The sequence below is a fragment of the Sturnus vulgaris genome, chromosome 9, assembly GCF_052056855.1.
Source record: "Sturnus vulgaris isolate bStuVul1 chromosome 9, bStuVul1.hap1, whole genome shotgun sequence".
NCBI lineage: Eukaryota > Metazoa > Chordata > Aves > Passeriformes > Sturnidae > Sturnus > Sturnus vulgaris.
Genome location: NC_142251.1, coordinates 27631978 through 27658685, shown reverse-complemented (window position 1 = coordinate 27658685; position 26708 = coordinate 27631978). Strand labels below are relative to the sequence as shown.

The 26708-nt window shown below is 48.8% G+C and overlaps 1 protein-coding gene across 1 annotated transcript; it reads right to left on the bottom strand.

The window, feature by feature from the left end:
- Nucleotides 1-1896: 1896 nt before the first annotated feature.
- TNFSF4 (TNF superfamily member 4) lies at nt 1897-12395 on the bottom strand. Its single transcript, XM_014874680.2, has 3 exons — nt 9632-12395; nt 5180-5222; nt 1897-3768 (listed from the first exon to the last, which is right to left on the bottom strand). Exons 1-3 carry the CDS (start codon nt 9830-9832, stop codon nt 3401-3403), a joined length of 612 nt encoding a protein of 203 aa, XP_014730166.2. The 5' UTR covers nt 9833-12395; the 3' UTR covers nt 1897-3400.
- Nucleotides 12396-26708: the final 14313 nt, after the last annotated feature.

Sequence of the window (26708 nt, the reverse complement as noted above, 5' to 3'; positions counted from 1 at the left end):
CATTTTGATTGTTGAACAAGGAAACTAAATTCCTGTACTTTCTGCTGCCTGATATGGACAGTGCTGGCTCTGCAGCAGCAGCAGCAGCCAGCTGCACTTTGCCAAGCAACCTCCAGCTCTCTTGGTCTCTCTCCCTGGTGAAGCTGACAGGCAATGGCTGTGACTCACACTGGCTGATGAAATAAGTGGTGTCTGAAAAACCACAGGCTCGTTATCCATTATTACTGATAACTATATGTGGTAGGAAATGAAATGATTTTCGGGTGTGAATGGACTTCAAGTGCTTCCCATCATTTGTTGTGTAAGGAGAAGAGGCCTCCATCGCATTTCCCACTCTGCTCTGCGTCACATTTGGTACTCCTGCCCAGCTGAGGCCAGCTCCTTCCCCAGGGGTGGCCACCAGCTCTGCCACCCTCAATGGCAGCCAGGACAGATGGGAAAGCAGAGAGAGGAGGCAGGGAGTGCACAGTGGCCTCCTCTGTGGCTTGTTGGACAAAAACCACAGCAGTGGGAGAGGCTGCCTTGACCCCGAGGGTCAGCAGTGACACCAAGGGTCAGCAGGGACACCAAGGGTTTATAATGACCCAGCTGATGGCTGTGTGCTGTGGGATGGCCTCATGGAAAGGGAGGACAGAGCAAAGGGTCCCCTTGCAGTGACAGTAAGCACAGGAAAAACAAATGTGCTGCCCCTCTGTAGTCAGGGATTGTCTCCAGAATGTGCCTGGTGCAGCCTTGCACTTCCACACCCCTGCACCTGAACGCTGGGTGCACTGAGCTGGCTGAACAGAGCTGTGAGATGGGGCTCCAGCACCAGCTGTGAGCTCCTGCAGGGCCTCAACAAGCCCAGCAACAAAGATCTCATACCACAGAGACTTTTAACCTTGTGGAGGAAAGGTGTCTCTGGGTACAAACAAAAGCTGATGGTACAGAAACTTACTGATGAGGACAGTGAGTCCATCAAGGAATCAGTGTCAGGAGGTGAATGGTTTCTACCTTTATTTCAAGACAAGGGCATGTATATGTATAGATATTTTCTTTTAACGAATTGGGTGTAATAAACCCCCAAAACATGTTATTGGAACTGGGATGCAGGGTAGGATGAAGAAACCATAAACAGTATATATCTGGAATAAACTTCAATACCTTAATAAACTTTCTATAAATAATTACTACTGAGACCAGCACAATAGCTATTCTAATACTCTCTACTGTAGAAACTACATGTTAGGGACACTACTGGAACTATTTGCAGATAAGAAAATAAGCCTAGGAGCCAGGAAGGTACTAAAACCTCAAAAAAGCCTAGGGACCAGAGACACATGAAGGCCTCCCCCCTGAGAGATCTAAACCCTACTAAAGAAACCCCATTAAAAATTTTTCTCCCTAAATTTACCCCAAACCAGGACAGATGTCCAGCCACAGCTCAGCCTGGAAGTGCAGTGGGATCAGTGTGTGGAATGCCCTCTCCTGCTCCAAACAAGAAGAAAGGGTGCAGCTTTCCAAAGAGCAATTTGTGTTCTTTAGGCTTCACCTTCCTCGCTGTCCTGTGCACCCCTGCACACACCACTGACGTGTGTTAGCACATGTTGGGAAGCACCAGCCCTGCATACCCTCGTGGAGAGCTGAAACAAAAGCTGAACTGGTTTTTTTTTTAAAAAAAAAAAGGTATGTGAAAATTTGGCATAGTTTTCATAGCACTGGAAATGCCTGTTCAAACACTGAATGTATAATTCTATAATTCACCTGTCACTTCCAACTTCCTTCTCCTCCCCCACCCCTGCCTCCAAGGGACACCACAAGCCCAAACGTTGCAAAGGGAAAATTTATTGGTTTTTTTAGGAAGAGAAACACATTCTCACTTCTGCTGGGGAGTGTGACAATCCCCAGCCTCGGGGCAGGGTGCAGCTGCCTTCAGTTCCCGTGGTGGTGAGCGTGGCCGGAGTTTAAAGCCCAAAATATCCCTTAATGATGATTATCCTGTGGGTGCAAGTCAGCCACAGCTTCTCAGTCGAGAGGAGAAAAGCTGCTTCTTGGCACATCATGAGTGAACTGCTTCAGCCAGTGTCCTCTGGGGCTCTGGCCTGGCCCAGGTAGGGAAGTTCATTAGCCTAAAGCCCAGGAAAGCTCTCCAAAGCCTGGAGCATGTTCTTATTTCCTGTAGCACCTGAGTGAGTCAGTCCAGGTGTGGGTGCCTGCAAAGCAGGGAGCTTTGGGAGCATTTTCAAAGAGGAGTTCAGTGCTGACAACCTGGTCTGAACCCTTCCCAGTGCTTCTGAGAAACCTGATGTTCCTGTGCCTGTCATTTAAATACATAAATACTTTGAACAAAAGATTTTTGGAGTGTACAAGCTGAAATGTGGATGGAGTTCACTGAGGGGACACGTAGTTAAGTCAATTTGCCCTTAAAACCTGCCTCACTTCAACCCAAAATCGCCCAGCTGCTGGCTGTGCTGAGGGCAGGGCAGGACTTGTGTCCAGCAAGGAGAGCAGGGATGGGCAGCCCTGAGAGCAGTGTGAGTGCAGCAGGAGGCAGGCAGGAGTGCTCAGGTGCCTCTGCAGCTCGGGGTTGTAGGACCAAGCCAAGGGCAGTCCTGAGAACCTGAATCTTCCCTGGGGAAAGGATGCTCAGACCTGCAGCTTCTGCTTGGTCTGTTAGAGAGAACTCACCAAATCTAGGAGTCTTCTTTGCCCTACTTTTTATGTGCCTGGATCACTTTTGGGTCAATCCTGTCTCTGTGTGTGTGTGTGTGTGTGTGTGTGTGTGCTTGAAGGGGATTTTCCTCTGACACCTCACATCTCAAGGTGTAAATATCCCACCAGATATTCCTCGGGGCCAGGCTTCAGTAGTCTGCAGGCAGCTGGAGCAGCCAGTGGGGCTCTGCTCTCAAAGGCTGCACCCCAAAACTCCACAGCCAGTGCTCCTGCTGCCCAGTGCAGTCCTGCCAGCTCAAATACCACCTTTTCTTACAGCCTTTATCTGGCTCACTCCAAAGGCATTCCCCTGCTGCCTCTTCCCTGATTTCCAGGCAGATTCGTGCTCCTCCTGCTCCAAGTGGCTTCAGGACACTTGAGGTATCTTCCTGGCTCACCAGACTTTTATTTGAGAAAAAACACAACACATTTCTACTATGTACAGACACTGTAAAGTAAATTGAGAAACCTTGGGTGACTTTCTTTGGCTTTCGTTTCTGTTCTTCCCAAGAGCTCCAGGCATCCCTATCCCCAGTGCTGGAAAGATCCATCCTGGGTAGCAAATCAGCTGCACAGAGCTCCAAAGAGGCATGCACTATGTGTCTGCACTGTGGTTTATCTGCACTCCACAGCCCCAGGGAGGGGCTCTGCCTGCACAAGGACAAGACCTACAGGTGGCTGGGCAAGGCTGTGCTTTCCCTGCTGCTTTTCAGGGCCAGCTCCTGCAGCTAGCACTCAGGCTGTCAGTGATCAACACCACGCTGAAGGACATGTCCCAGATGCTGGCGTTGGAGTCGGTCCACAGAGTGATGCTGTCCTCCCTGAACAGGTAGAGCACCGTGGTGAGGTTCACTGTGCTGTCGTTGACCTGCACAATCTGCTCCCACAGGGCGTTGCTGTTTGTCTTCTGTGTCCCCTGCAGGGTCAGCTTCAGCCAGTCCTCCTCTTCCAGGTAGATTAAGCTTTTCAGGGACACGAGGTAGAGGCCATCGCAGGGGATCATGATGGAGCCATTCCTGATCTGCATGGGGCCCCCCTCAGCAGTGAGATTCATGGCTACTCCTCTGGTGCTCCTGCCTGGAACGGAAGGAAACTAAGATGAGCAAATCAAAGGCGATCATTTTCCTCTAGGAAATGGCTTGCTTTGCACCACCTGATGCAGGGAAGATTGAAAAACATAAAATAGGGAGAAGCTGTACGGTAAACTAGAGAACAGGGCAGAGCAGAGCCAGGCATCATCTACCATGAAAATTGAGATTCCCACTCTCGACCAAGCCGGGCCTTTTGGCACATGGTTTATGTGGATTGCTCCTCCAAATTTTTATTTATGCACTGTTTACTTACTCTGTGTCTCAGAATAATACAGTAAGTATTATTACAGAAAAATGCAGTAAGTAAAGCATCACTGTGAGTTTAGAAAGTGCAGATCCATAAAAAGGACAGGAAAATAAAGATGATAAATAAGATGAGAAAAAGCTGGAAGACAAAAAGTGCTTTCTGTGGAGGTGCTGGTAACATAAGCCTTGCCTTGGAGTTTGGTTGTGGGGGTGTTTTTTCCAGAAGAAAAGATGAGATATCAGCAAAGAGACAGAGCAGAAGGAACTAATTAGTACAGAGCAGAATAAGGAGAAATTAAACCGGAATTTGCCATGAAAGGTTTTCCCGTGGAATTAAGAATAACAGCTCCCAGGGCTGTGCTGGTCATGTTTCCCTGCTGGAACCCCTGGCACCAGGGCACCCAGAGGGGCTCCAGGCAGGCACCAAACCCCTCTGGGCTGGGGCCAAATTCCTCAAGCTTTTCCCCTAAAGGACGTGAGTTCCTATCAGGTTGGACTCCCTGCTTTTAATTGGAAACAAACCTCACGCTTTCAATGAAAAGTCTCACTCTTTTAACTGAAAACAAAACTGTCAATAGCACTTTCAGTATGATTTTTTTAAAAATTTCAATAATCAGTTTTATCTTTGAGGTGCAGCACAAACATCCAATGTAGCTGACACGCAGAGCAGCACATCTGGTATGGTGTGTGGTCTCACCCACTCCTCCCAAGGAAATAATTAACATTTGCCATAAATCAGGAGACCATTGACATGTTTCAGGAAAACTCATTTAGTAAATTCCCCAAAATGTCTTTCTTGTTCGCTCACAGAGTGAAAGATGGTTTGAGGAGAGAGATGAGGGCTGCAGAAGTCCACCCAGGTTTTCAGGTTTTTTATTCTGCTCTGGGAAAACACAATTGTTTCGTTTGGGCCCCTTGCAGCGCTGGGGCAGGCTTGGCTCCTCTCCCTCTCCTGGCACCTGTCCTCCATCAGAAGAAATAGCCACCACTGTGGCACCAAGCACATAGCAGCCAGTGAGGTATTTTGGGGGCCACAGGATGCCACAGAGGTCCCTGGGGACTGTGGTGGAGCCCTCCCAGTGTGCCAGGGGGATGTGGCACAGGGGTGGGGGATCACCAAGGGGTCAAGGTCCCCCCACCCCAACACCCACCTGTGTACCGGATATGGGTCCACTGCACTTTGTCACTCTGGATCTGGAAAAGAAAGCAAAAATAATTTTAAAAATAATAATAATTTTTTTTAAAAAATTAAAACTAAATAAATAACGAAATAAATAAAATTATGAATAAATAAATAAATGGATAAATAAATAAATGGATAAATAAATCCTTGTTAAGGCTGACATCTTGCTGGTGTTGCCCCTTTCATTTCCCAGACAGGATCCTTCATTCCCTGCAGGAGCAGAGCACATGCATCTCCAAAAACAGCTCAGGAAGCCTCGGGGTCACAGCTGCTGCCAGCCAGCTCTGACCTGGACTGGATATTTTATCATTATTAGAGGATACCATTTCAGCATGGTTCCCAGCCAGCTCTGACCTGGGTTGGATTTTTAATCATTATTAGAGGATACCATTTCAGAATGGCTCCCAGTGCTGGGCGCTCCAGAGCACCCAGGGCAGTGTTGGTTCTGTTTAGAAAATCACACTGGTGTGTGCAGTGGAGTCAGAGCAAACAGCAAGGAAGGATTTTGGGGTGCAGAGGCTTTTCTCTACGAGCCTGGCTTAGAGCACCTGGCAAATAGAGCAGGGATCCAGGTGTGCTGTCCCCCCCTCCTGCAGGGCACCAAGAGCTGGGTCTGGCTTTATGGCTCCCTGCACTCTGGGTCAGGTTTTTACTGCAGGATGTGTGTGTCTCTCAGAGGCTCCCAAGTGCACGGAGATGGTTTAAATGGTTTAAAACCCTCCCAGAGCAGCTTTTCTGTGGAGGCAGGCTGAGAGAGTTGGGATTATTTAGTCTGGAGAAGAGAAAGCTTTAGGGAGCACTTAAAGCACTTTGGAGTACCTCCAACAAGAGCTGGAGAGAGACTTTTGACAAGAGTGATAAGGGAGGTTTAGATTAGGTATTAGGAAGAAATTCTTCCTAATTTTGGTGGTGAGGCGCTGGCACAGGCTGCCCAGAGAAGCTGTGGAAGCTTCCACATCCCTGAAAGTGTTCAAGGCCAGGTTGGAGGGGGCTTGGGGCAACCTGGGATAGTGGAAGGTGTCCCTCTCTGCTTATGGCAGAGGGGTTGGAAAGAGATTTTCTTCAAGGTCCCTTCCAGCCTCAATCATTCTGTGATTCTGTAATTCTGTGATCCTGTGAGTCTGTGACATTGTGAGTCTGTGATCCTGTGATCCTGTGATCCTGTGAGTCTGTGATCCTGTGATCCTGTGATCCTGTGATCCTGTGCTGTGTGTTTTGTGAATGTAACAGAGAAAGTGAATGGAAATACAGAAGTGTGTATCCTAGTGGTCGGATATGCAAAGCACCACTCTTCTGCACTGGATTTTTAAATCTGAACTCGGCATCTCAAGCTTTAGTCTCGTCATAACCACAGGAGACCCAAATCTGCAGTCTCTGCACAACCACAAGTTCTGATTAAAGAGTGAAAGCTCGGGCTCAGTGCCCAGCGCTCCTCTCTTTACCTGTGCCAAAGGATTCCTAAGGCAGAGACGTGCCTGAGGGGGAGGTGTGGATTGGGCTGATTCCGTGGATTCGGGTGTCCCAGGAGCACACAGGGGACGTGCGTGGTGTGAGCACAGCCTGTCTGCAGGAGCTGGGGGTGCTCTGAGCCGGAGCTGAGGTGGGTGCTGCTGCTGGAAAAGATCTGCTCTGGCACCCTCTAGTGCTGCCACGACTCCTGCAGGGCTGGAGATGGCCAGCAAGCACAAGCTTTAAAGCCACCGAGTCTGGTGGAGCTGTCTCCCTTGGCATCACCCATCCTGCCCATTGCCTCAGCTTGAATCTCATGCTGGATCTGATTTTGGAGAGCACAAGTTTCTCTCCTGGCTCGCACAGCCAGGCATTTCTCAACAGGACAGGAGGTCAAACAGCATCTACGACAATCTGGTCACTGATGGGCAGGGTGTGCTCAACACAGCCTGGGTGACAAGCTTGTTGCACTTGTAAGAATATCAACTCCCTTGTCACTAATGCAAATTTACAAATCTCTTGCAGTCATTGTGTGATCTCAAAGCACTTTGCAAGTACCTACTGGAGAATCCTGCTGAGGAGACAATTGGTTGGTGGACAAAAATTTTTGGTGGCACTGGAAGGACTCTGGGAGCCCAGAGCAAAGTCAGTGACCTCTCTTTCTCTGCTCTTCCTTTGGATAGGAGGCATGTGGGAAAGTGTGCCAGCAGGGCTGAGGACACAGAGGTGCTTCTGACCAACAGCATCAGATTTCCCTGTGCCATTCACACACAAAAGCTTCCTTTCTGCCTGTTCTGGATTCCCAAACAGGAGACTCCCTCCCACTGTGTCCAGGGTAGTGCCACGTGGCACAAGTTTCAGGAATAAATTCGGAGACTGCACAAAGTGCAAACCTCACACGTGGAGGTGCCCCACAGGTGGCAGGTGACCATTCTCTGAAAGTGGGCTGTACCTTCTCCTCACCAGGATCATGGGCTTTACCTCCCAGGTAAGAGGAAAGGTGTGGCAAGAGGAAAGGTGTGGCAAGAGAAGGGCATTCCAGAAGACCTGGGAATTGCAGATGCAAAAGCAGACTATCACTGACCTCTTTTTTAACTTCCTCATTTGGGAATCTGAGGTTTGTTCTCCAAGTGGTATCATGACAGAGATGAGATCACTGTCCGTTTGTGTTCAGCACAATCTGGGCTGCAGATGCTGACTTTGCTGAGTATGTGCTATGACATTATTTATGCTCTGTTTGCACAGAGCAGTCCAGGAGGGTGTTTTTTTAAGAGCCGTGTTTCCATGAGGACAATGAAAAGGAGTCAAATATGGTCTCTCTGTGAAAAAACACAGTTATTCCCTTGCAAATAAAGCCAGCATGGCACCCTACACCTCGGAGAACAGGAGACCCTTCCCAAGGATGGGGAGAGCCACTCATCCACTTCCATAAAGTATCCCTGAACTGCCCCAAAAGTCAAGTCAGATTTGTGCTGCTGTCCCTTCAGGAGACATTTATGTGGTCAGCTCATGATTATCCACTGAGCCCTGTCACTGCACTGCAATGAAATCTCCCCGTGTCCCACTCCTGCACAGAGCAGTGCACTCCAAACAGGACACCAGGGTTACCTGTTAAAAGGATAGAAATAATAGTGCTAACCCTGCAGTTAGCAAGTGTTTTAGACTGAGAAGGTCCTTTGGTGACTTCCAGGACCTGGACTTCTCATCTGTTGCCATTGCTGCTCCTTGAGCACCCTGTTTCTGTTGAGGAAGGGAAACTCCAGACTTTTACTGAGTCCCCTCTTGGGTTTGTAAGGCTCACAGGCAGCAGTGCCAGCCCCTGATATATTTGTCTGGAAGAAGAATGTTTTTTACAGAAGATCCAGGTGCTGAGAGATGAGGTTTCCTGGGTAGAGTGTGACCTGGGAGAGGTTTCTGCACCTTGAGCACCGTGATTGCTTTTCAGTGCAACTTCTGCCTCCCAAAGCAGAGGAAGGAGAAGAACACGGAATGACAAGTGTTATCTCTCAGTGTTATCAGCATCATTGCTCTGCCGTTTATCAGCCACTGGGAGCCTCAGGCCAGTGAAAGCTGTGCAGAGCAGTTCCCATTAAACAGCAGAGAACCTGGAGCACAAGGCCATGGTTACACACCTGGCTTGCCTCTGTGCCCAGCCTTGGTGGGAGGAAAGAATGAACTCGGCTAAAACGAAGCACAACAAGCTTTAAAGTGGTGCAAAGCTCCTGGAGAAGGAGAGGAGAAATTGCTGCTGCACCAGCAGCACTGAAGTGGCAGTGAAAGGTTGTTGACAATCCAGCAGCCTGCAAGCCCTGAGAGAGTCAGACTTGGGTTTGCTGCGGCTTGTGCTGGAAAATTGCGAGCCCTGAGCATCTCTGGTTTTTACCCTGCTTGCTCTGGTGTTATGGGCACTCAAAACTCTGCCTGGACACAGGCAGGAGGAGATGGCTGCTCCTGACCCTGCCTTATGGGCAGGCTGAGAGCACCCAAAAGTGTCAGGGGTCTTGCTAGAGCTGTCACGAGGGTAACTTGCTTCCCCACACATCTGCTTGCCCAGTTCAAAAGTTCAGGAGGTGTTGATGAGCGAGTCAGGTTGTCATTCACACACAGGATCTTATTCAATTAAATGGGAATACACACAAGCCACTGCAGGGAGGGGGAAGAGCGGGAGGCAGTCAGACTTCCCTTCCCCAAGAGTCAGTGAAAAGAACATTCTTGGAAGAGTCACTCTGCAGGAAACTTGGGCCAAAACCCTCCACTGGGCAACACTAAATATTATTTTGAGGACAGGAAATTCAAAATTTAAAAAATGTAAAAATACTATCATACAGAAGGGATTAATTAAAAACTTGAATAGGGATAGGGATAAACTTCAAAGCTTTTTTCTTTTCTTAAAAAAAAAAAAAACAAAGAAAAGGAAGCCCACACAAAGCTTGAGAGGCCAGAAGACAGAGGGTTGAACATGAGCTCTTACCGTTGAGGGCCGCAGGAAATCCATTCCCAGGTAAATGAGGCAGGCAAGCAGTAAAATCCACTGAGCCACGGCAGACACGATGTGCAGCGTGTTCCTAACCTGTCCTCCCTGCCAGAGCATCCATCCCTCCTGCACAGCTTCCCTCTGGCTGTGCATCTGCTCTGCTGCAGCTCCTGCCTCTGCCTCTGGCTCTCCTTCCATCCCAGCTGCTCCTGCTGGGAAAGGGGCAGGAGCACAGCAGGAGCCCAAAGGAGCAGGGGCTGGTGAAGAAAAAAAGTGAAAAGGGAAGCTCCTGTCCCAGGAGCAGAGATGAAGTGAACACAGTGCCTTCAGGAGATTGCTTTATGCACACAGAAGCAGGCGGGGGAACTTCTTTGTGACTAATCTAAATTTCCCCTTCCTTCCTTCCTTTCTTTCTTTCTTTTCTTTCTTTTTTTTTTTTTTTTTTTTTTTTTTTTTTTTTAATTTTTTTTTTTTTTTTTTTGGTTTTCTGTGCGAATGTGGGGGCTGATTTATTGCATCCCAGTTCAGTTTTGAGTAAGGGCCTTTGAAAGGAGAGGTGTTTATGTCTTTCATAGCTTCAATATCATGTTCTTTCCAGCAATAGCGAAGAGCTGGGTGGACAGTGCTTGTCTTCACCCAGTCTTTTATCAGTAAAAGCTCTCACCTCCCTGTTCAGCCTCAGATGGGGAGTTTACAGGGCTGGCTCTCCCTTTCTAGCATCTTGCAATGCTCCTGGAATCCCTTTTCTGTAAAGAAGCAACGAATAGAAAAGAATGTGGGACAGGTGGATAGGATAAGGGATTGGAGAGAAGACGTGTGCTTCCCTTTTCACTTTTTTTCCTCACTTTTTAAAGCCATGGGATGTTGTGCAAAGCATAGGAGGGAGAAAACTGAGAACTGTTTGAGAACAACTTCCCCTTTTGCACACTTGGAAACCTGGAGTCCAGAAAATGCCTCCAGAGGGGCGTTTCCTGGCCGTGCAGGCTTCCCTTCCCTGTCCCTTGGGATGCCTTTGGGACTTCTGCCTGTGACACCCAGAGCTGCCAAATATCAGGTGCCTGAAGCATCTCCCGTGCTGATTTTGGATGAGAGACTTTGCATCACTCTTTGGGGGCAGTCCAGCACTGCTCTTTCCACTGCTCTTTTTTTTTTTTTTTTCTGCTGTAAATCACCAAACTGTGACCGAAGTCAGGCGCTGCCTTCTCCTGGTGGGGATGGAGCCCACTGGGAGTATAATTACCTGCCTGCCTTCTAGGGATGAGCTGTCAGAGAGTTTCCCTTCCCCAAAATGTGCCCTCTTAACCTGTCATGAGACACATGTCCTGACATGTAACCTGCATGCAGAGGAAGCAGGAGCAATGTTCTTTCCTGTGTTCTCCCATCTAGGCAAGGATATTTTCTGTGAACCAAAACCAAACGAAGAGGGGAGTGTAGGATCTGCTGTGAGGACACCCCACTCTGAGTTGAGGGTGGATTGGGTCAGGAATACGCTCTGGTGTGTGCTGGAGAGCACACCACAGGTCATGGAAGCTTAGTGAAGAAAATTCAGCTTCCACATCGTCCACTTTTGAGCATGCAGAAATTCCTGTTCCCTTCCCACCTCTGGTCACTCCCCTGGCTGTGCTGGAGCTCCTGGCTGAGCCCAGCCCGAGGAGAGGCCCTAGGAAGGGCCCTCACCCTCGTTCCTCACCAGAAACACGACTGCAGCCACAGCAAGGAGGGCTGGTGCTGCCCCAGAGCAGCTCCCTCGGATGCAGAGTGTGACTTTGGTGTTTTGTGACATTTAGCAGCCACAGAACGCTGGCTGGCATGGGACCCAGGCTTGGCCAAGCCCTGCAGAGGAATTAGAGATGCCTTGAGGTGCTGCAGAGGCTGCTGGGGCTGGAGGGATGTGGAGAGGATTGTTGGCTTCTGTGGATCTGCAATGTCGTGTCTGGGCATTATGGGGACACCAGGAAAGCTGCTCTGAGTGGGCCCAACCTGCTCCCTCCAGGAAAAGAAACTTAGTTTCTGCAAAACTGCTTCGTTTCTGCAGAAGTGCAAAAAGATGCTGAGCTAAGACATCCCAAACCCTTGGCAGCCTGTAATTCTCACATTTTACACACATGCCTTGGAACCAGACACGAGCTCTGTCCCGTCTCTGTCTCCTCTCTCCCTGACTCTGGATTTTGTTCTGGTTTTCTTTCTAAACCTCTAAAAAAAAAACCAACCTGTGGCTGAAGGTTGTGCTTATGCATTTCTGGAATTGTCTTGTCATTTCTGTAGTCCCCCCGAGCAAGTGTCTCTCAGCAGCACTGGTAGCACAAAAAATCCGCATTTCCAGTGATGTCCCTGGCATTGTATCCAAAAGAGGAGAGAGGACAGCACGTCCAGGGGCATCACAAACACCTTTGCACAGATTCTTCTGCGATTTTTGATTGCTTCCAGCTTCTCCTCCTGCCCTGCACGTGGAATTTCGTGCTACTTGGTGTTTTTCAGAGGTCCTGCTCTCCTCCTGGAACCTTCCCTTTGGAATCCTGACACGCTCACCCAGCATTTGCCAAAATCCGCTGTGTTTATCAGAATTAGTTAGGTCCCCCTTGCACAGGGGGCCTAGAGCTGGAGTCTCTTGGGGTTTTCCCCCAGCCCTTTGCAGTCACCAATTCATTCCAGTGAGCAGGCAGGCTGGGGTGGCTTTGGGCACGCTGCTTCCTTTCCAAAGAAACGCCTCTGGCTGACACATGCAGGAACTTTGTCCCAGCAAGGACTGAAAGAAACCAGAGCAACTTGGGGGGATTAGGTGTGCTGGTTTGTTTGGTTCTGATGACAATCCAATATCTCCTACATCAGTCTGTCCTGTCTGGGCTTTCCCAGACTGGGGAGCTGAGTGATTTAAAACTTTGGCTAAAGAGTGTTGGTTACAGTCAAGGCTAAATCCTGCACGGTTGTACCAGGACTCAGCTGGCAGTGCCCAAATCACTGGGATGGGGCACAGAGCAGAGCCCCTGGCCCATGGGGACACTCTGTGTGTGACAGTGACAGAGCAGAAATCTTTAACCGAGACCAGGCAGCCCTTGCTGGCACCAACCTTCATTTAACCCCCATTTCCCAGGGAAAGTGCTCTCATCCCCTCAAAAAGGAGGAACTGGGGAGTTGTAGAGGAGAATGTAATTTCTCAGAAGAACAGTGGAAGAACCAATTAAACTGTTTGCAAACAGTTCCAAGGAAAAAGGAAGCAAGTAACAAGCAGAGTGGACTTCCAAGAAAAAAACCAGATGCTGTGTGTGGGGCAAGGAAAACTCCTGGGCAGAGGAGCAGCTGTGGGCATGCATCTTCAGCCTTGTTTCACTTTTTCATTTTACTTGTGAAGCTTGGTCTGTGTGGAAGTGCTGCTCAGCAGGTGGGGAGGTGACTGAAGGATTTTTGGTTGTGTTTTAACGAAAATGGAAGGATGCACCTTCTGCAGTGTGCCTTTTTTCCTTGGGGATCCTCTGGCAGCCAAGCAGCAAGGGGAGCATGCTCACAGGTGAGATCTGGCCTCTCAGCTCTTGCTGGTAGCTTTTATCTATCATTTATCTATAATTTCAGGGTTTGGCCTGCACCTGAAATTAATTACCAGGAGAGCAGTGTTGCTGCTCTCACTGCTGCAGTCAAGAATTACAATTTACACTCAGTGCCTGTGCGTGGGTGCCTGTCTTCCAGCAAGGCTCCCCTTGCCTCAGGAAGAAGTGCTGCCATGGTTTGATTTAGAGTGAAACAGTAGAGAAGAGCAAAGGGAGCCTTTGAGGGGGAGAAAAGCAAAGTGTTACAAAGGCAAGATTTTTGTGTGCCTCAGAAACTGTTGTTTAATGTCTCTGCCCACCCCAGAAAGAAAGCATTTTATAATCAAGATTTATTTGTCAAAGTCAAGGACTTCTGCCAAAAAGGTTTGTGCAGTCCTGCTCCAGTGTCTCTGAACTGCATTAACTTTGTCTCCCTTAAACATCAGAGCTAAAGACATCAAAGTCTTTCCCAATCAGCACACTAAGAATCTGTTGATTTCTGACAGATGTTAGTTGTTCACCCTAAACTGTTTTTCCTTTGCTAAAATAGATCATAAATCTGAGCTGAAAGGTTGTTCTTGGAAGTGGCAGGCGGAGATGCCCCCCTAAAAATTCAGGAAATGGACTAAATTATCCTTGCAAAGTAGATTCCTTCCAACTCATTATATTCTATGATTTTGTGATTAATTTCACTTCCATTTGGCTTCTCCTTGCTCCTTGTGTACACACACTTTTTGGCTGATGTGTGCGTGTTTGTGTGTTTTGGATTTCCACAGCAAAGGCACGGAGCCAGTAAGGAGGAGTTTGCGTTAGTCAGGCTGGTTTTGGCACTGCAAATGAGAGACAGAAATAGTGAAAATGCTGTGAAATCACAAATTCAAATATTGACATTTAGGCAGAGCGAGGATACTGTGGAGATATCCCCAAAGAGGAGCATGGGGTAAATCTCACTGTGGCTCATCCCACAGTATTGGGGTGCACTGGTATTTCCCCCCCCCGAATCTGCTCTGTGGGAGCAGGGAGATGAGCACTGGATGGGTTCCCCAGGGCACACCAGCTGCTGTGTGCAGAGTCACTTTTCTCCTGTTTGTCACAGTCCCTGGGCCGGGAGAAGGGACAAGAGGGCGCCCTGCAGAGCTGCAGTGGGCACAGCACAGGATGGGGACCTGCCCCCCTGGCAGCGCTGGCTTGGTGGGATCTGGCAGTGGGAAGAGCCTGGGATGTGTTTGGTGGTGGCTTTTTCCCCCTCTGTGGTTTCCAGCACAGCCCCACCACCGTGCACTCCAGACTTGCCAGGTCCCAAAGCTCAGCTGCCTCTGGCTCTTTTTGGAGGTGATAGCAGATTTTCCGGTGCTGCTGGTGGCCTTTGCCCTGAGCTCTGTCTCTCTCTGGGCTGCTGAGGACTGTGCTGTTCTGTTCCTTGCAGTGGGCTCCCCTTAGGAGCCATCAGCTGAGTGGCTGGAAGCCAAGAGATGCCTGGAGAGGCCACCTAGAACAGAGGCTGGACAGAGTTAAAGGAATAAAGTAGGGATATATTTAAAAGACTTCAAAGAACACACAAGAGCCCACCCAAGGTGGACTCAGGGTCCCAAGTTCTCACACTTTTATAAGTTTTGGTCCATTTCCATCTTGGGGTTCATTGTCCAATCCCAGCTCCAGGTTCTGCAGTCCCATCCTCCCAGATTCTCTCCTCAATTCGCTGTTGTTTGCACTTTTTGGGGCTGAAGCTGCAGCGGTGTCCTTGGTTGTGGGGCTGGCAAAGGATTGTTTTGTGTGCCTGAGCTGTGAGGAGAACTTGTAACACTTTGTATGAAGTGCAGAGTTATACACTGATGCAGTGCAGAATCTGGAAATATGAAAGCTGAAATTTAGGGCATCAAAAGCACTCACTGTGGCACCTCTGAAATGTCAAGGTGAACTTAGTCACACACATCTTCCCTCTTTTGTCTTATATCTGCTCCAGCCAGAAATCCCACCATAACTCACCGTGGTACTGTGAGATACCAGCAGAAAAAAACCAAATACATCTTTTGACATATTTCTGGTACAGAGAATGAACAATCTCTGACAAGAAAAGAAAGAATTCTAGAGCTGACATTCAGAAATGAAGCTCCTGCAGAGGTATCTGGGTAGCCCAGCTCCATTCCCACTCATTCCTGTGGTGTCAGAAACCCCCGAGTGGGACATGAAGATCCTCATGCCCCAGATACAGCTCTGCTCTGGGTTAAGGAAGTGGTTTCTCTTCCTATCTGGCCCTGCCATCATTGACCTGAATGCTTCCCCCAGTCACCCCTGTGGAAGTTTTTTGGCCAGCAGATGGTCCCAAAGTCATCCCTTCTGAAAATGAGGTTTTATTGCAGCTCTTGAGTCTTCCTGTGTGTTTCTAACCTGCTCACTTCTTTTAAACTTGAGAGGAATTGCAAGCAGATTTTGGGGAAGGATTTGCAGGCAGAGGTACTTCCTTTTATTAGCCTTATTAATTCCCTTAAACAGTTGAAGTATGGGCAGCTGGGTGGAGGGCAGGTAGAGACTGCAGTAGGAAGAAAAGGAATTAAGAGCTGGTGACATTTCTAGGACAGAGACAGGTTGGAGACTGCAACAGCTCTGTCTGCAAATCCCAGCCTCTGTTTTGGGGTGACTTGTGCTTTTTAATCAGTGGTGGTGGCCCTGCATTTGCTTCAAACTGTGGCATTACAGAGGTGGAGAAGTGTTAGATCTTATTCCTGCCCCAGCCAAGGCCAGCAAGAAAGATCCAGTTCCTAGGGGAGTGCCATTTCCTGCTTAGGACACTTCACCCCTTTGCCTGAGTTTTATTGGGATGATTTTTAGCATCCTTTGCTGATCAGGATGTGTGCAACACCACTTCTCCTACCTCTAACCATCAGCTTCATCAGCAAAAGTGAATCCACTCACTGTGGAACTTCAGAGACCAAATCAGGATCTGGTGTCCATAAAAACACAACGATCAGAGCAATGCTTCACCTTCATTAACACTGTGAACTCTGTCCTTTTCTGTTTTCTCAACATTGTTTTTTCATTTCTAACAGCTGCCAGATTAAGCTCCTGGCTAAATTGTTTCCTTCTCAAATACATGTTAAAGAGCTCTTTAACTTTCCATTCACAGTCATTCAGCTATTGTTCTTTCCACCTGGTCAGTCTGGCTCATAATTTCCCCTAACTTATATTAGCTCTTTTGCAATATCTAGTAGCTATATTACTGGCTGGGGCTGCCCTCCTTTTGCTCATACTGGCTGCAGGCACATCATGGTCACCAATCCTTCAGCCCTGACCACTTCTTCAGCAATTAAAAAAAACATCTGCATTAAAAGCCACAAATATTGCATGCAGTATAACAGTTCCAGTATAACTGTTTCAATATTAGGAAATGTCCATCTGAAACCACTGTAAACTCTCCCAACATTCTCCTTGGTCTCACACAAATCCTGATGGAGATTTTCCCAGCAGCTGCACTGTTCACCTGCTTTGCAGGGGGGAGGATGCTGGGACCTGGTGCCAATCTCTGTTTTAACACAGCACACAGAAAAATAAAAAAAGGGCTCAGTTTTCCTTTTTTAATCCTTTAATTTGCAAAACACAACATTATCTAGGTGCAGCTTTGATGAACGATTGAGAAGTCCTCATCACAACAGGGTTTTTGTAGGCTTAAACTTTTACTTTTGGGCAAGATGAGGAAGGACCCATACCTCCAAAAATCAGGCAGCCTTTGGCCCCTTACCCAAGAGCAGATCAGTCCTTGAGGTTTTAAATTTTCAAACTTCACTGTGTGCATGGCATTTACCAGCAGCACAGTTGTATTTCTTAATGCCAGAATAACTCTTGTTGATTTGTTTTGTCGAGTCCTCCCTGGAGAAGGGAACTCTGACAGCTCCAGCCTGGAGAAGCACAGCCCAAAGGCTGCAATGGAGTCTTGCAAATTCATTATTCTGTTTTTTTCTGATTGTTTTTTTGGGTTTTTTTGTGGTTTTTTTGGCCCTAGCAGGAGACAGGCAGCTGCTGTATCATTCTCCCCCAGCTGTGGAGCAGGCAGGCATGAATTGTTAAAACCAATATGTTCGTGGACAAAGACTCTCTAACTAATTAAAGTTACAAAGTGATGTGTTTATTAAGTGGTATATTTATTAAGATGCTGGTAGGCTGCACAGGGGTAACCCCCTAGAGACGTGGCAGCCCTGTACAAGGTTCTTTGCCTTCTATTTACTTCCCAAAAATCTTACATTCCATGCATTTGCATAACCCCAGCACCTCCCATCCCTGCTCTGTATTGAAATGAGGATAATAGTCCTTCACCAATTCTTCTCTTGAATTGGGTCAGTAGTGTCAAATTGGGTCAGTGGTCTTGAAAGATGAAGCAAGGAAAGTCTTCATCAGGTCTCTGTGACCCTCTGGCACAATCCAACATCCTCTGCTTGGTGATGGATTGGTAAAAAGTCCAGGTGTTAGCCATTGTTCTATTGGTTTCTATCTGTTCTTATAATGGGTCACTTACTCCTTCTCTTTCTATAAACAAAACTGAAACAAGCTCATCATGGCAAAAAATGCCTCTATTAAGCTCTAGCTTAAACATCTAATAATCGTTAACCTATTGTTTGTTTATCTAGCTTACACCCTGACCAATATGAGTTGCTTCTAACCTGTTGGAATCTGAAATCAAAGGCCTTTCTGAGTTCTTCAGAGGAAGAGCTCAGCAAGTTCTAGTGAAGGCTGAAAAACCTAGTCCTAAATACCAGAGTAGAAAACAAGTTCCCAAGAACATAGTTTTAGACATCATAAAACTATAGTAAGAATATTGCTTACATTTTTTAAACAGGACAGAACATATGTGTGGTTTCTATGCAACCTGGCATGCTAAGAAACTAGAATTGTAATAAGTTAAGAAGAAATGGTTTGGGTTGGTGTTTTTAGCTTATTGACTAATTTGTGTATAAGAATCTATGCATTGAGGAGGGCTTTGCTTTTGTTCCTGCTCTCTCGATTTTTCTTCTTACCACTATCATCATCACCCAAAAAAGATAAGAGTTGCTTTGTTCTCTTCTCCATCTGCCACTTTCACTCGTCCTTGGGTGAAAAACAGCCCAGCTGGGTCTCTCCTCATGGCACACAGACAAATCTGGGCTTCAGCATCTCCATTCCTGCCACCCCTGGGGGATCATGACACTTCTCTGCAGGCAGGCAATGGGGTAGGAGTTCACACCAACAGGCAGAAAATGCACAATCCTCACCCAAGCACCACCACGGCCTCCTCCTGTTCCCCTCCCTGGCTTGTCAGGATGAAAGCCCAGAACATGCACACCCATAATATAAATTCCTTCAGCTGCTAGTCTTAGGTGTACACTCTATCCTCCAGACTCCTGAGCCTTTTGTCCTGGTTTCCAGCTGGCCTGGCTCAGTGGTTGCTGGCCAACACCCACACCCTGCTCTCTCTGAATGCTGCCATCCTGGCACACAGGGTGCTTCACCCCGTGCTGTCCCTCCCGTCACAGCTACTCCAACCTCCACACGTGCCTGTGCACATCAAACAGCAGGGAAACAGCTGAGGAGAGTCTGGAAAGCAGGTGGGACATGCTGTGGCCACCAGGCACAGGGCTTGGCCAGACAAGCTCTTGAGCAGCCCCTTTTGTCTCCCTTTCCATCTGTTTTCCCCTGCTGGTTCCTCCCACCCTATTCATCCCTTTCCCCAGACATCCCACAGCCCTGTACAATCAGAAGGCTCTTCCCAGCATCTGTAACGAGCTCCATGTGCTTTTGGCTGATCTTGCTCCTTGCTTGGCAGCCAGGAAGGGTTTCCCAGCTCCCCACCCAGGCAGAGGCACTAATCCAGGCAGACGCCTCTCCCCATCAGGCCACCAGAGCTCACAATGTTAAACAGGTTCTTGGAGCATCTGATGCTTTTCATTTTCCTTCAGTTAGGTCCTTCTGGACAGACTCCCACACCGACATCAAAAAGCTCTTAAATATTTTCCTTGCATGACTGCAAAATCAGTGAGTTATAACTCAAGAATTGATGGCATCTCCATCTTGATAATTTATCTCTTCCTCATCTCTTGTTCAGGGATTCTTTGCTTTTTCAGTGTCTGCAGCTTCACAGAATCTAGAAAAACTAATTTTTCAGTTGCATCTTCAGTACAGACACAACAGAGTGCTCAGATCTGAGCAAAAGAGTTTATTGCCAATGTTCTCAGCCCTCTTCAAGGCTGGGTATGGGAGAAAGAATCCCAGATTCCCTTGTTTTTCACAGCATCTCCTCTTCTTTTGTGGTGTCTGTGCCAGACCCAGCAGCTCCAGTGGGAACAGGTCAGCAGTGGGGTCACCTGTGCCCCACCTGTGGGGAAACCTCAGAGAAGCCCCCAGGCAGAAAGAGCCCCAGCCCTGATCCCTTTAAAGCTGGAGAGGCCTTCAGCCTGCAAAAAAAAGATATTCAAGGGGGGGAAAAAAGGAAAAAAAGATAAGAAAGTCTGTCTCAGCTTTTCTTTCGCAATTCTAAGCAACCTTTAGTGCCAAGAGCAATAAAATCTGTGTTTTTTTCCCAGGAAATGCTTGCTGTGTACAGGGGTGCTGGGAGGGCCACAGCCAGTGGCAAAGCCCCTGCCTTCCTCTGCTCCAGGTTCCTGCAGCCTCAGGAGGAGGTGAAACCTTGTCCTGCTCCCATGGGGATGGTGTTCCATGTGGGAATGGGATTGCTTCCATGGGGTGACAGCGATAAACACCAGGCAGTGACTCAACACGTGGATGTATTTTCTTTGCAACTCGAGCAAGAAAAGCACTTGCAAGCAGTGAACACCTACCTGAATAGGGTCAGTGTGTTTGGACCCTGCAGGAGCTCACCCAGAGCCTGGCTCCTTTCCTCAGGAGAGGAATGAGGGATTTGTCTTTACAAACGAGCTGTGGGTCTGCTGGTGGATAAAACCAGCACTGAGAGAGAAAAGAAACACTGGGAAGGATTCCACTGATTGGTGAACGAAGAAAGATATTTGCCTTTACAAACAAACTGTATTTTTGCTGATAAATGAAACTGGATATTGAAAGATGAAAGAAGCGATGGGGGAAAACCATGAATTCCATAAGAATTAAAAATTAAAAGGGAGAGTTGTACATTAGAGGGGAATCTCAGGTATCAGGGGTTCTGGGAAGTCCAAAAAGGAGACAGAGGAGTCCTGTAACTTTATTCAAATAAAGGGAGAGGCCATGGAGCATTCCCCTGGGATCTCTCAGATTTTTGGAGAATGCAGCCTCCTTTTTTATCCTAAGTTTCCTGGCTGCATTTCCCTCTCTTTCCCCATGGGCTGAGGTACTTGAGAGGTCCAGACTTCCCAGAACCCCTGATACCTGAGATTCCCCTCTAATGTACCCTCCCTTTTAATTTTTAATTCTTATGGAATTCATGGTTTTCCCCCATCGCTTCTTTCATCTTTCAATATCCAGTTTCATTTATCAGCAAAAATACAGTTTGTTTGTAAAGGCAAATATCTTTTTTCGTTCACCAATCAGTGGAATCCTCCCCATTTAATCTCTCAGTGCTGGTTTTATCCACCAGCAGACCCACAGCTCGTTTGTAAAGACAAATCCCTCATTCCTCTCAACAGGGATGCTAGTAGGGGTCAGCCCTGCCTCGGGTGCCCTCTGGCCCTGCTCCCCCTCCTCTGTGGGGCTGGAGAAACCCCTGGCTCTGCCCAGAGCACCAGTGCAGGATGTCCCTGCTGCCATCCCCCATGACTCAACCAGGTCACCGAGGCAGGGAGGCAGTGAGTGGGGCTTTCTGTGCTCTGAATGCCACAGCACCCACCGAGCTGTGACCTTTTCCAGCCCTGGTGTGAAAGTGGGAAATCCATCAGGCTCACTCTTGCACGCCCCCTCGGCACCGTGGGTCCCTCTGGGAGCGAGTTTGCACCGCTTAATCCGTGCTTTGTCTCCGTCTCTTCTGCCCTCGCTCAGAGCCAGGATTAACAAGTGCACGGTGGAAATGGATTTTCTCGTGTTCGGGCTTGGTTGGTTGTTAAATCTGAGCAAAAAGTACAGAGTGTTCAGCAGCACTTCCAGCCGCCTGCTAGAAGTGAGGAAAAATGGAGAAAGATGCAGCTGCTACAAGGTGTCTTAAAGCTAAACAGTCCAACAGAGAATTAACACCTATATTATTTATCCTTTTAACCCAATAAGTAAATTCCTGTGACCCTCAGTGTGACACTGACTGTCCAACCAGAAATTACTGCCTGAAACTCATGAAGAAGGAGGAAGATGAGCACCAAAAAAGACACCACCCAAAATCCTCCATCTTGTTCCATACCTATTACTGTATTATAAAAACCTCAAATTTAAAACCCTTCACCATGTGAAATCACACACTTCTATTTAACTACATACCAGTGATTTTAACTCCATCACTCAAATTTGGAGCTTTCTCCAAGGCCTCAGGTCAAAAGCAGTGTTCTCCTGGGGGTCAGTGCCAGAAAGCAGAGAAAGCTCAAAAATCCCAGGTTTCTGGGATCCAACAGCCTCCAAGCTGGTGTCCCACCCTGCTGAGGTGCTGGGTGGTGGCAGGAGACCCAGCTGTGACCTGCCACCAAATCTCAAACGGTTTGGGCTGTGCTTTGCCAGGTTTCATGCCCATCTTTCAGGCAAAGATTCTCCCAGTTGATTTTCTACTCCCTCCACTGGTTTTGCTGTGGTTACATTTATCCTGGCAGGCTAAGTTTGCTAATGGATGGAAGCATTTGTGGTTATGACTCATTGCACACTTGCCATCTACAAAATCCGTGCAGATCTGGGCAGAGACGTTGTTTGGTGCTGGAAAATAAAGCCCCTGTAGCTTTCTGTGGCATTCACACTTGTCTCAAAGTTGTGATGCTCTTAGCCCTGTCTGATGGCCCACCCTGCCTCCCACGGGGACCCTGGGATGAAGGAGAGACTTTTAAAACCACTGTGGGATCTTATCATGGCAGCAGGAGTGTCTGAAGAGCTTCCTTTTGGTCCCTTTGCTTTCTAACATTAGCTCGATATTAGGGTTAGGTTTAGGCTCAACTGCGAAAAAAATCAGGTCGTTTGGTTTGGTTTTTTTCTGGAAAAAGTCTTAAGAAAAAAAAATCCCAGAGAAGTTCAGCTGATAATGTGGTGGAGTCATCTGCACAGTGCCAGGAGCAGTGCAGTCATGTCTCCCCACCCTGCGATATCATCAATACTGCTATGACTTGGGCAGGAGATAGGATGGAAAAACTGAAACTGCTCAAGTCAGCTGGAAATTTCTAGGTGGAGTGTGTGTCTGCTGCCTCCCAGGAGCCCACCACAATGGGCAGCCCCAGCTGCACGGCCATCCCTGCCCCAGAGCCACACCCCAGTGCTGAAACACCCCAGCAGCCAGAGAGAGCCTGGGATGGAGAAAGCAGAGGTGGAGGGAAAATTCCAGCCTCTGGAATGGAAGCCAGGGGTTTGTGGGGCTGCCAGAGAGGCAGATCCAGGCCGGGAGCTTTGTCAGGCTCTGGCTGCAGGTACACAAATGTGCCTTCCTGAGCAGAGCTCCCCGTGCCTTTGCACTGGAAGAGTTCACAGAGACACAGAGCCTGGGAGCCCCTTCATCTGACAGCCCTGGGGCAGCACTGCTCCCCTAGGGCCGAGAGAATTGGGATTGTTCAGCCTGCAAAACGAGCCTGTGAGAAAGACAGAGAGAGACTTCTTGCAAGGATAAGGGGGGAATGGCTTCTGACTGAAAAAAAGTAGATTTGGACTAGATATTAGGAAAATATTTTTTACTGTGAGGGCAGAGAGGCACTAGCAAAGGTTGCCCAGAGGAGATTTGAATGCCCCATCCTAGGCTTGGAGGAACCTGGTTTAGTGGAAAGTGTCCCTGCCCATAGCAGGAGGGTTGGAACTGAATGGGCTTTAAGGTCCCAAACCAAGCCATTATAGGATTCTAACCCCAGAGATAGTGGTACCAACTGGTCCCTGCTGTCTCAGCACAGTGTCCCTCAAGCTGAGCAGGGGGGTTTGAAGCTGAGAGTTGTGCCTTGGTGTCCTTTCTTCTCCCCCTGCAGAGCCCTCTGTAGGCTTTCAATAACACAGTAAGCACACAGTCAAACCTGGGGTAAAAATGTGCTACCTAAGGCTTGTGATTTTCCCAAAGTCAAAGCAACCCAGTGCTGGCATCCTCAAGGCTTTTGAAATGTTTAAAGGTGAAAAAGCAAAACCCCAGTTGTCAGATGCTGACAGTCTTCTGACTGAGGGTTTGTCTGTGCTGGACACCAGGTCCTGCAGAGCAGGGACACAGCCTTGTCCCAGTGCTGTCCTCCACCCTGCCCTGCCTGCAGGGGCTGCCTGAGGTGGGCTTCAAAGCCTGTCAGCAACCCCAGCACTGCTCTGAAACTTCAGAAAGGAGTCAAGCAGCTGAGGGAACTCTGTGCCCGGCCAGAGGATCAGAGAGCTGGGGGCATCTGAGATGCAGCTCTGTGGTACCACGGGCACTTGGTGCCTCCAGCCACAAATTGCTTGGGCAGATCTCATTTTTTAGCAGTTCTTCCCTCTGCAGGAAACCCCTCTGTCTCTGTGCTTGCTGGGTTTCATGAGAGCTCAAAGAATAGCAAGCTGGTTTCCACAAGCAGCTTTGCTATGCAGGCAGCAGGGAGAAATTTCCCCGGAGCCATAACCCGGTGATGCCTCCAGCAAAACAAAGTGTCAGGGGAAGGAATGAGCCTGTGTTCCATCCGTGTCACCACAAACTGACAGGTCTCCCCTCTTCTCCCCACCATTCCACATTATTATGGTTTTCTTTTAAACCTCTTTCTCAAGCTGATGCTTCCCGGGCTGGAAAAGTCTCTTGGCAATCTGCTGTCTGCCAGCTAATCCAGCAAATAATCAGCCTAAACTGATTCAATTATGCGGTGTGGCACTGCTGATTGCTGCACAGCATCACCCATGGTTGTGAAACTTTGTTGGCTTTTGCTGGGCTGGCTGCCTGCACCTTCCCCTGGCTCAAAATCTGCACAAGCTGAGAAACCTTGGGACCATTTAATCAACTTCCCTTGCCTTCTGGTGACTTCCTGGCAAATAAAGCATGATTTGCTCCAAGAGATTGTGTGGGAGGAATGGAGGAAATAAAGTTTAGGTTTTCAGGCTACTGATGGCTGGAAAGCCAATATGTCAGGGTTAGGGTTAGGGCTGCCTGTTTGGGGAGCCAGGTCACTGACAGTAGAGCTCTGCAGTGAATAATGACTCAATGCTCCCTGTGGGAGAAGCATTTCATCTGCTCTCTGGACTTTACACATGCTAGCAGCAGCATCAGCTTATATGGCCCTGTTGGTGCCAACTCCAGGAGAAATAATTCTGCATTTCTCAGGTTTCCAGAGCATTTCCGCAAAATTAACTCATTTGAGTTACTGGATGCGACATTTCTCTGAGGCAGTGCCAAGCTAATGTCTGGACTTTATGATCTTTAAGGTCTTTTCCAAGAGAAATGATTCCATGATTTACAGCACACAAGTTTCCCAAGAGGAGATAAACTGCAGGAAATGAGCTCACAGAGAGGCAGCAGTGGGAAGGCAACTGCTCTGTCATGCATGCACCATATGAGGCTTTGCTGTGGACCCTATTCATGGGTGCAAAGCCCTCAGAGAAGCTTTCAGCTGACTGCAGCTTCCCCTTGTCAGCCAGTTTCCCCCCAGGCATCCCCAGTGATGCTTCCAGCTCTCCACACACACAGAGAGTCCTGGTGGGCTGCACATAACCAGAAATGGGCTGGGGGAATTGTCCATGCAGGTATTTGCATTTCATCAGGTTTGGAGGAGCATTTCACACCAGGGGCTGTGACAGCACCTGTCAAGGGGAAGCCTCAGCAGGGCCCATGGTGGTGAATCTCCTGTAGTCTTGTGGTTCCATGACTCACCACGATGAATCTGAGCTCAAGAGCTCAGCAGAACTGGATGGTTTCCTCCTGGAGTCATGAGGGAGCTGGAGGAAGAGCTGGCTAAGCTGTTCTTCTTCACTGATGATCAATCCTGGATAACTGGGAAGGTCCCAAAGGACTGGAGGTTGTCCAGTGTGAGGCCCAGCCACAGGAAGGGTGTGTGGAATGACAGAACTGTCAGCCTGGCCTCGGTGCTGGGCAGATCTGGAGCAGATCACCTTGTGGTCCTGCCTCACCAACCTGATCCTTCATGACCATCTGATCCACCTGGTGGATGCAGGGAAGGCTGTGCATGTGTCTCCCTGGATTTCAGCAGAGCCTTTGACACCGTCTCCCACAGCATTCTCCTGGAAAAACTGCAGCCCATGGCTTGGACAGGAGCACTCTTGGCTGGGTGAAGAGCTGGCTGCAGGCCAGGCCCAGAGAGTGGTGGGGAAAGGTGCCACATCCAGCTGGCATCCAGACATCAGGGGTGTCCCCAGGGATCAGTGTGTTTTAGCCTGGAGGAAGCTCGGGGTGACCTTATCACACTCTACAACCACCTGAAAGGAGATTGGAGCCAGGTGGGGTTTGGATATTTGGTTCTCCCAGGCTATTTGTGACAGGACAAGAGGACACAGCCTTAAGCTGTGACAGGGGAGGTTTAGGTTGGACATTTGGAGGAATTTCTGCACAGAAAGGGTGATGGGATGCTGGAATGTGGGAGATGCTGCAGTCACTGTCCCTGGAGGTGTTTAGGGACTGGACACGGCCCTCAGTGCCATGGCCTGGGTGCCAAGGAGCTCTGGGTCAGGGTTGGACTGGCTGATCTCAGAGCTCTTCTCCAACCAAACTGAGTCTGTGATTCTGTGACAAACACTACAGGAGGAGGCACATAAACATTTTATTTACCCAGATATCCCCAAATCCTCTCTGGACATGTAATTGACTGTGCCCAGCCCAGCAAGGGGGAAAGCAGCATCCTCATGCCATGTGAGGTGACAGAGCCCCTCTCCAGGCAAGGACACACACCAGCTTGAAGGGTGATGGGCTTCTGCCTGGTGATCCTGGGAAGGAATTAGACTTTAGATGATGTGCCTTAAACTCACTCCTGAAGTGAGCAGAAAACCATAGATAAGGATGATGTAAAGATATTGTTAAACCGACAAGGAATTTCCCCAAGGGAGTGAGATGTGGTGGCAGCCACAGCCCTCCCTGATCTCCTGATCCCCCCACCTCTGCCAGACTCACACAGCCACCACGGTGCCAGGGGATTTCCAGAAGACCCAAGCACAGAGAGGAGCCTCCTGCAGCAGCACACCACGGGCTGGCCCCACAGTGCTGTGGGCATTCATTTGCACCCTTGGTGATGGCCCCACAGTGCCCACTCAGTGAGCTGGGCACCGTGGAGAGGGGACATTGGCCACACCCTGGCAGCCCCGGGGGCTGAGAGGAGATGTGGTGTGGCATCAGCATCCAGACAGCTGCTTCTTGGCAGTCTTGCTCAGGTTTGCAGCCCAGAGCTTCCACAGCTGATCAGGGATGGTGGTGGGGTCCCTCCCTCTGCCTTTGTGCCTGGATGTCCTGTGTGCCCATCACTCCTCTGGCCCCTGGCATGGATTGGGGCCCCTGGAGTGGCTGCTCTGGATTTGGCAGTGATGCCACAGCT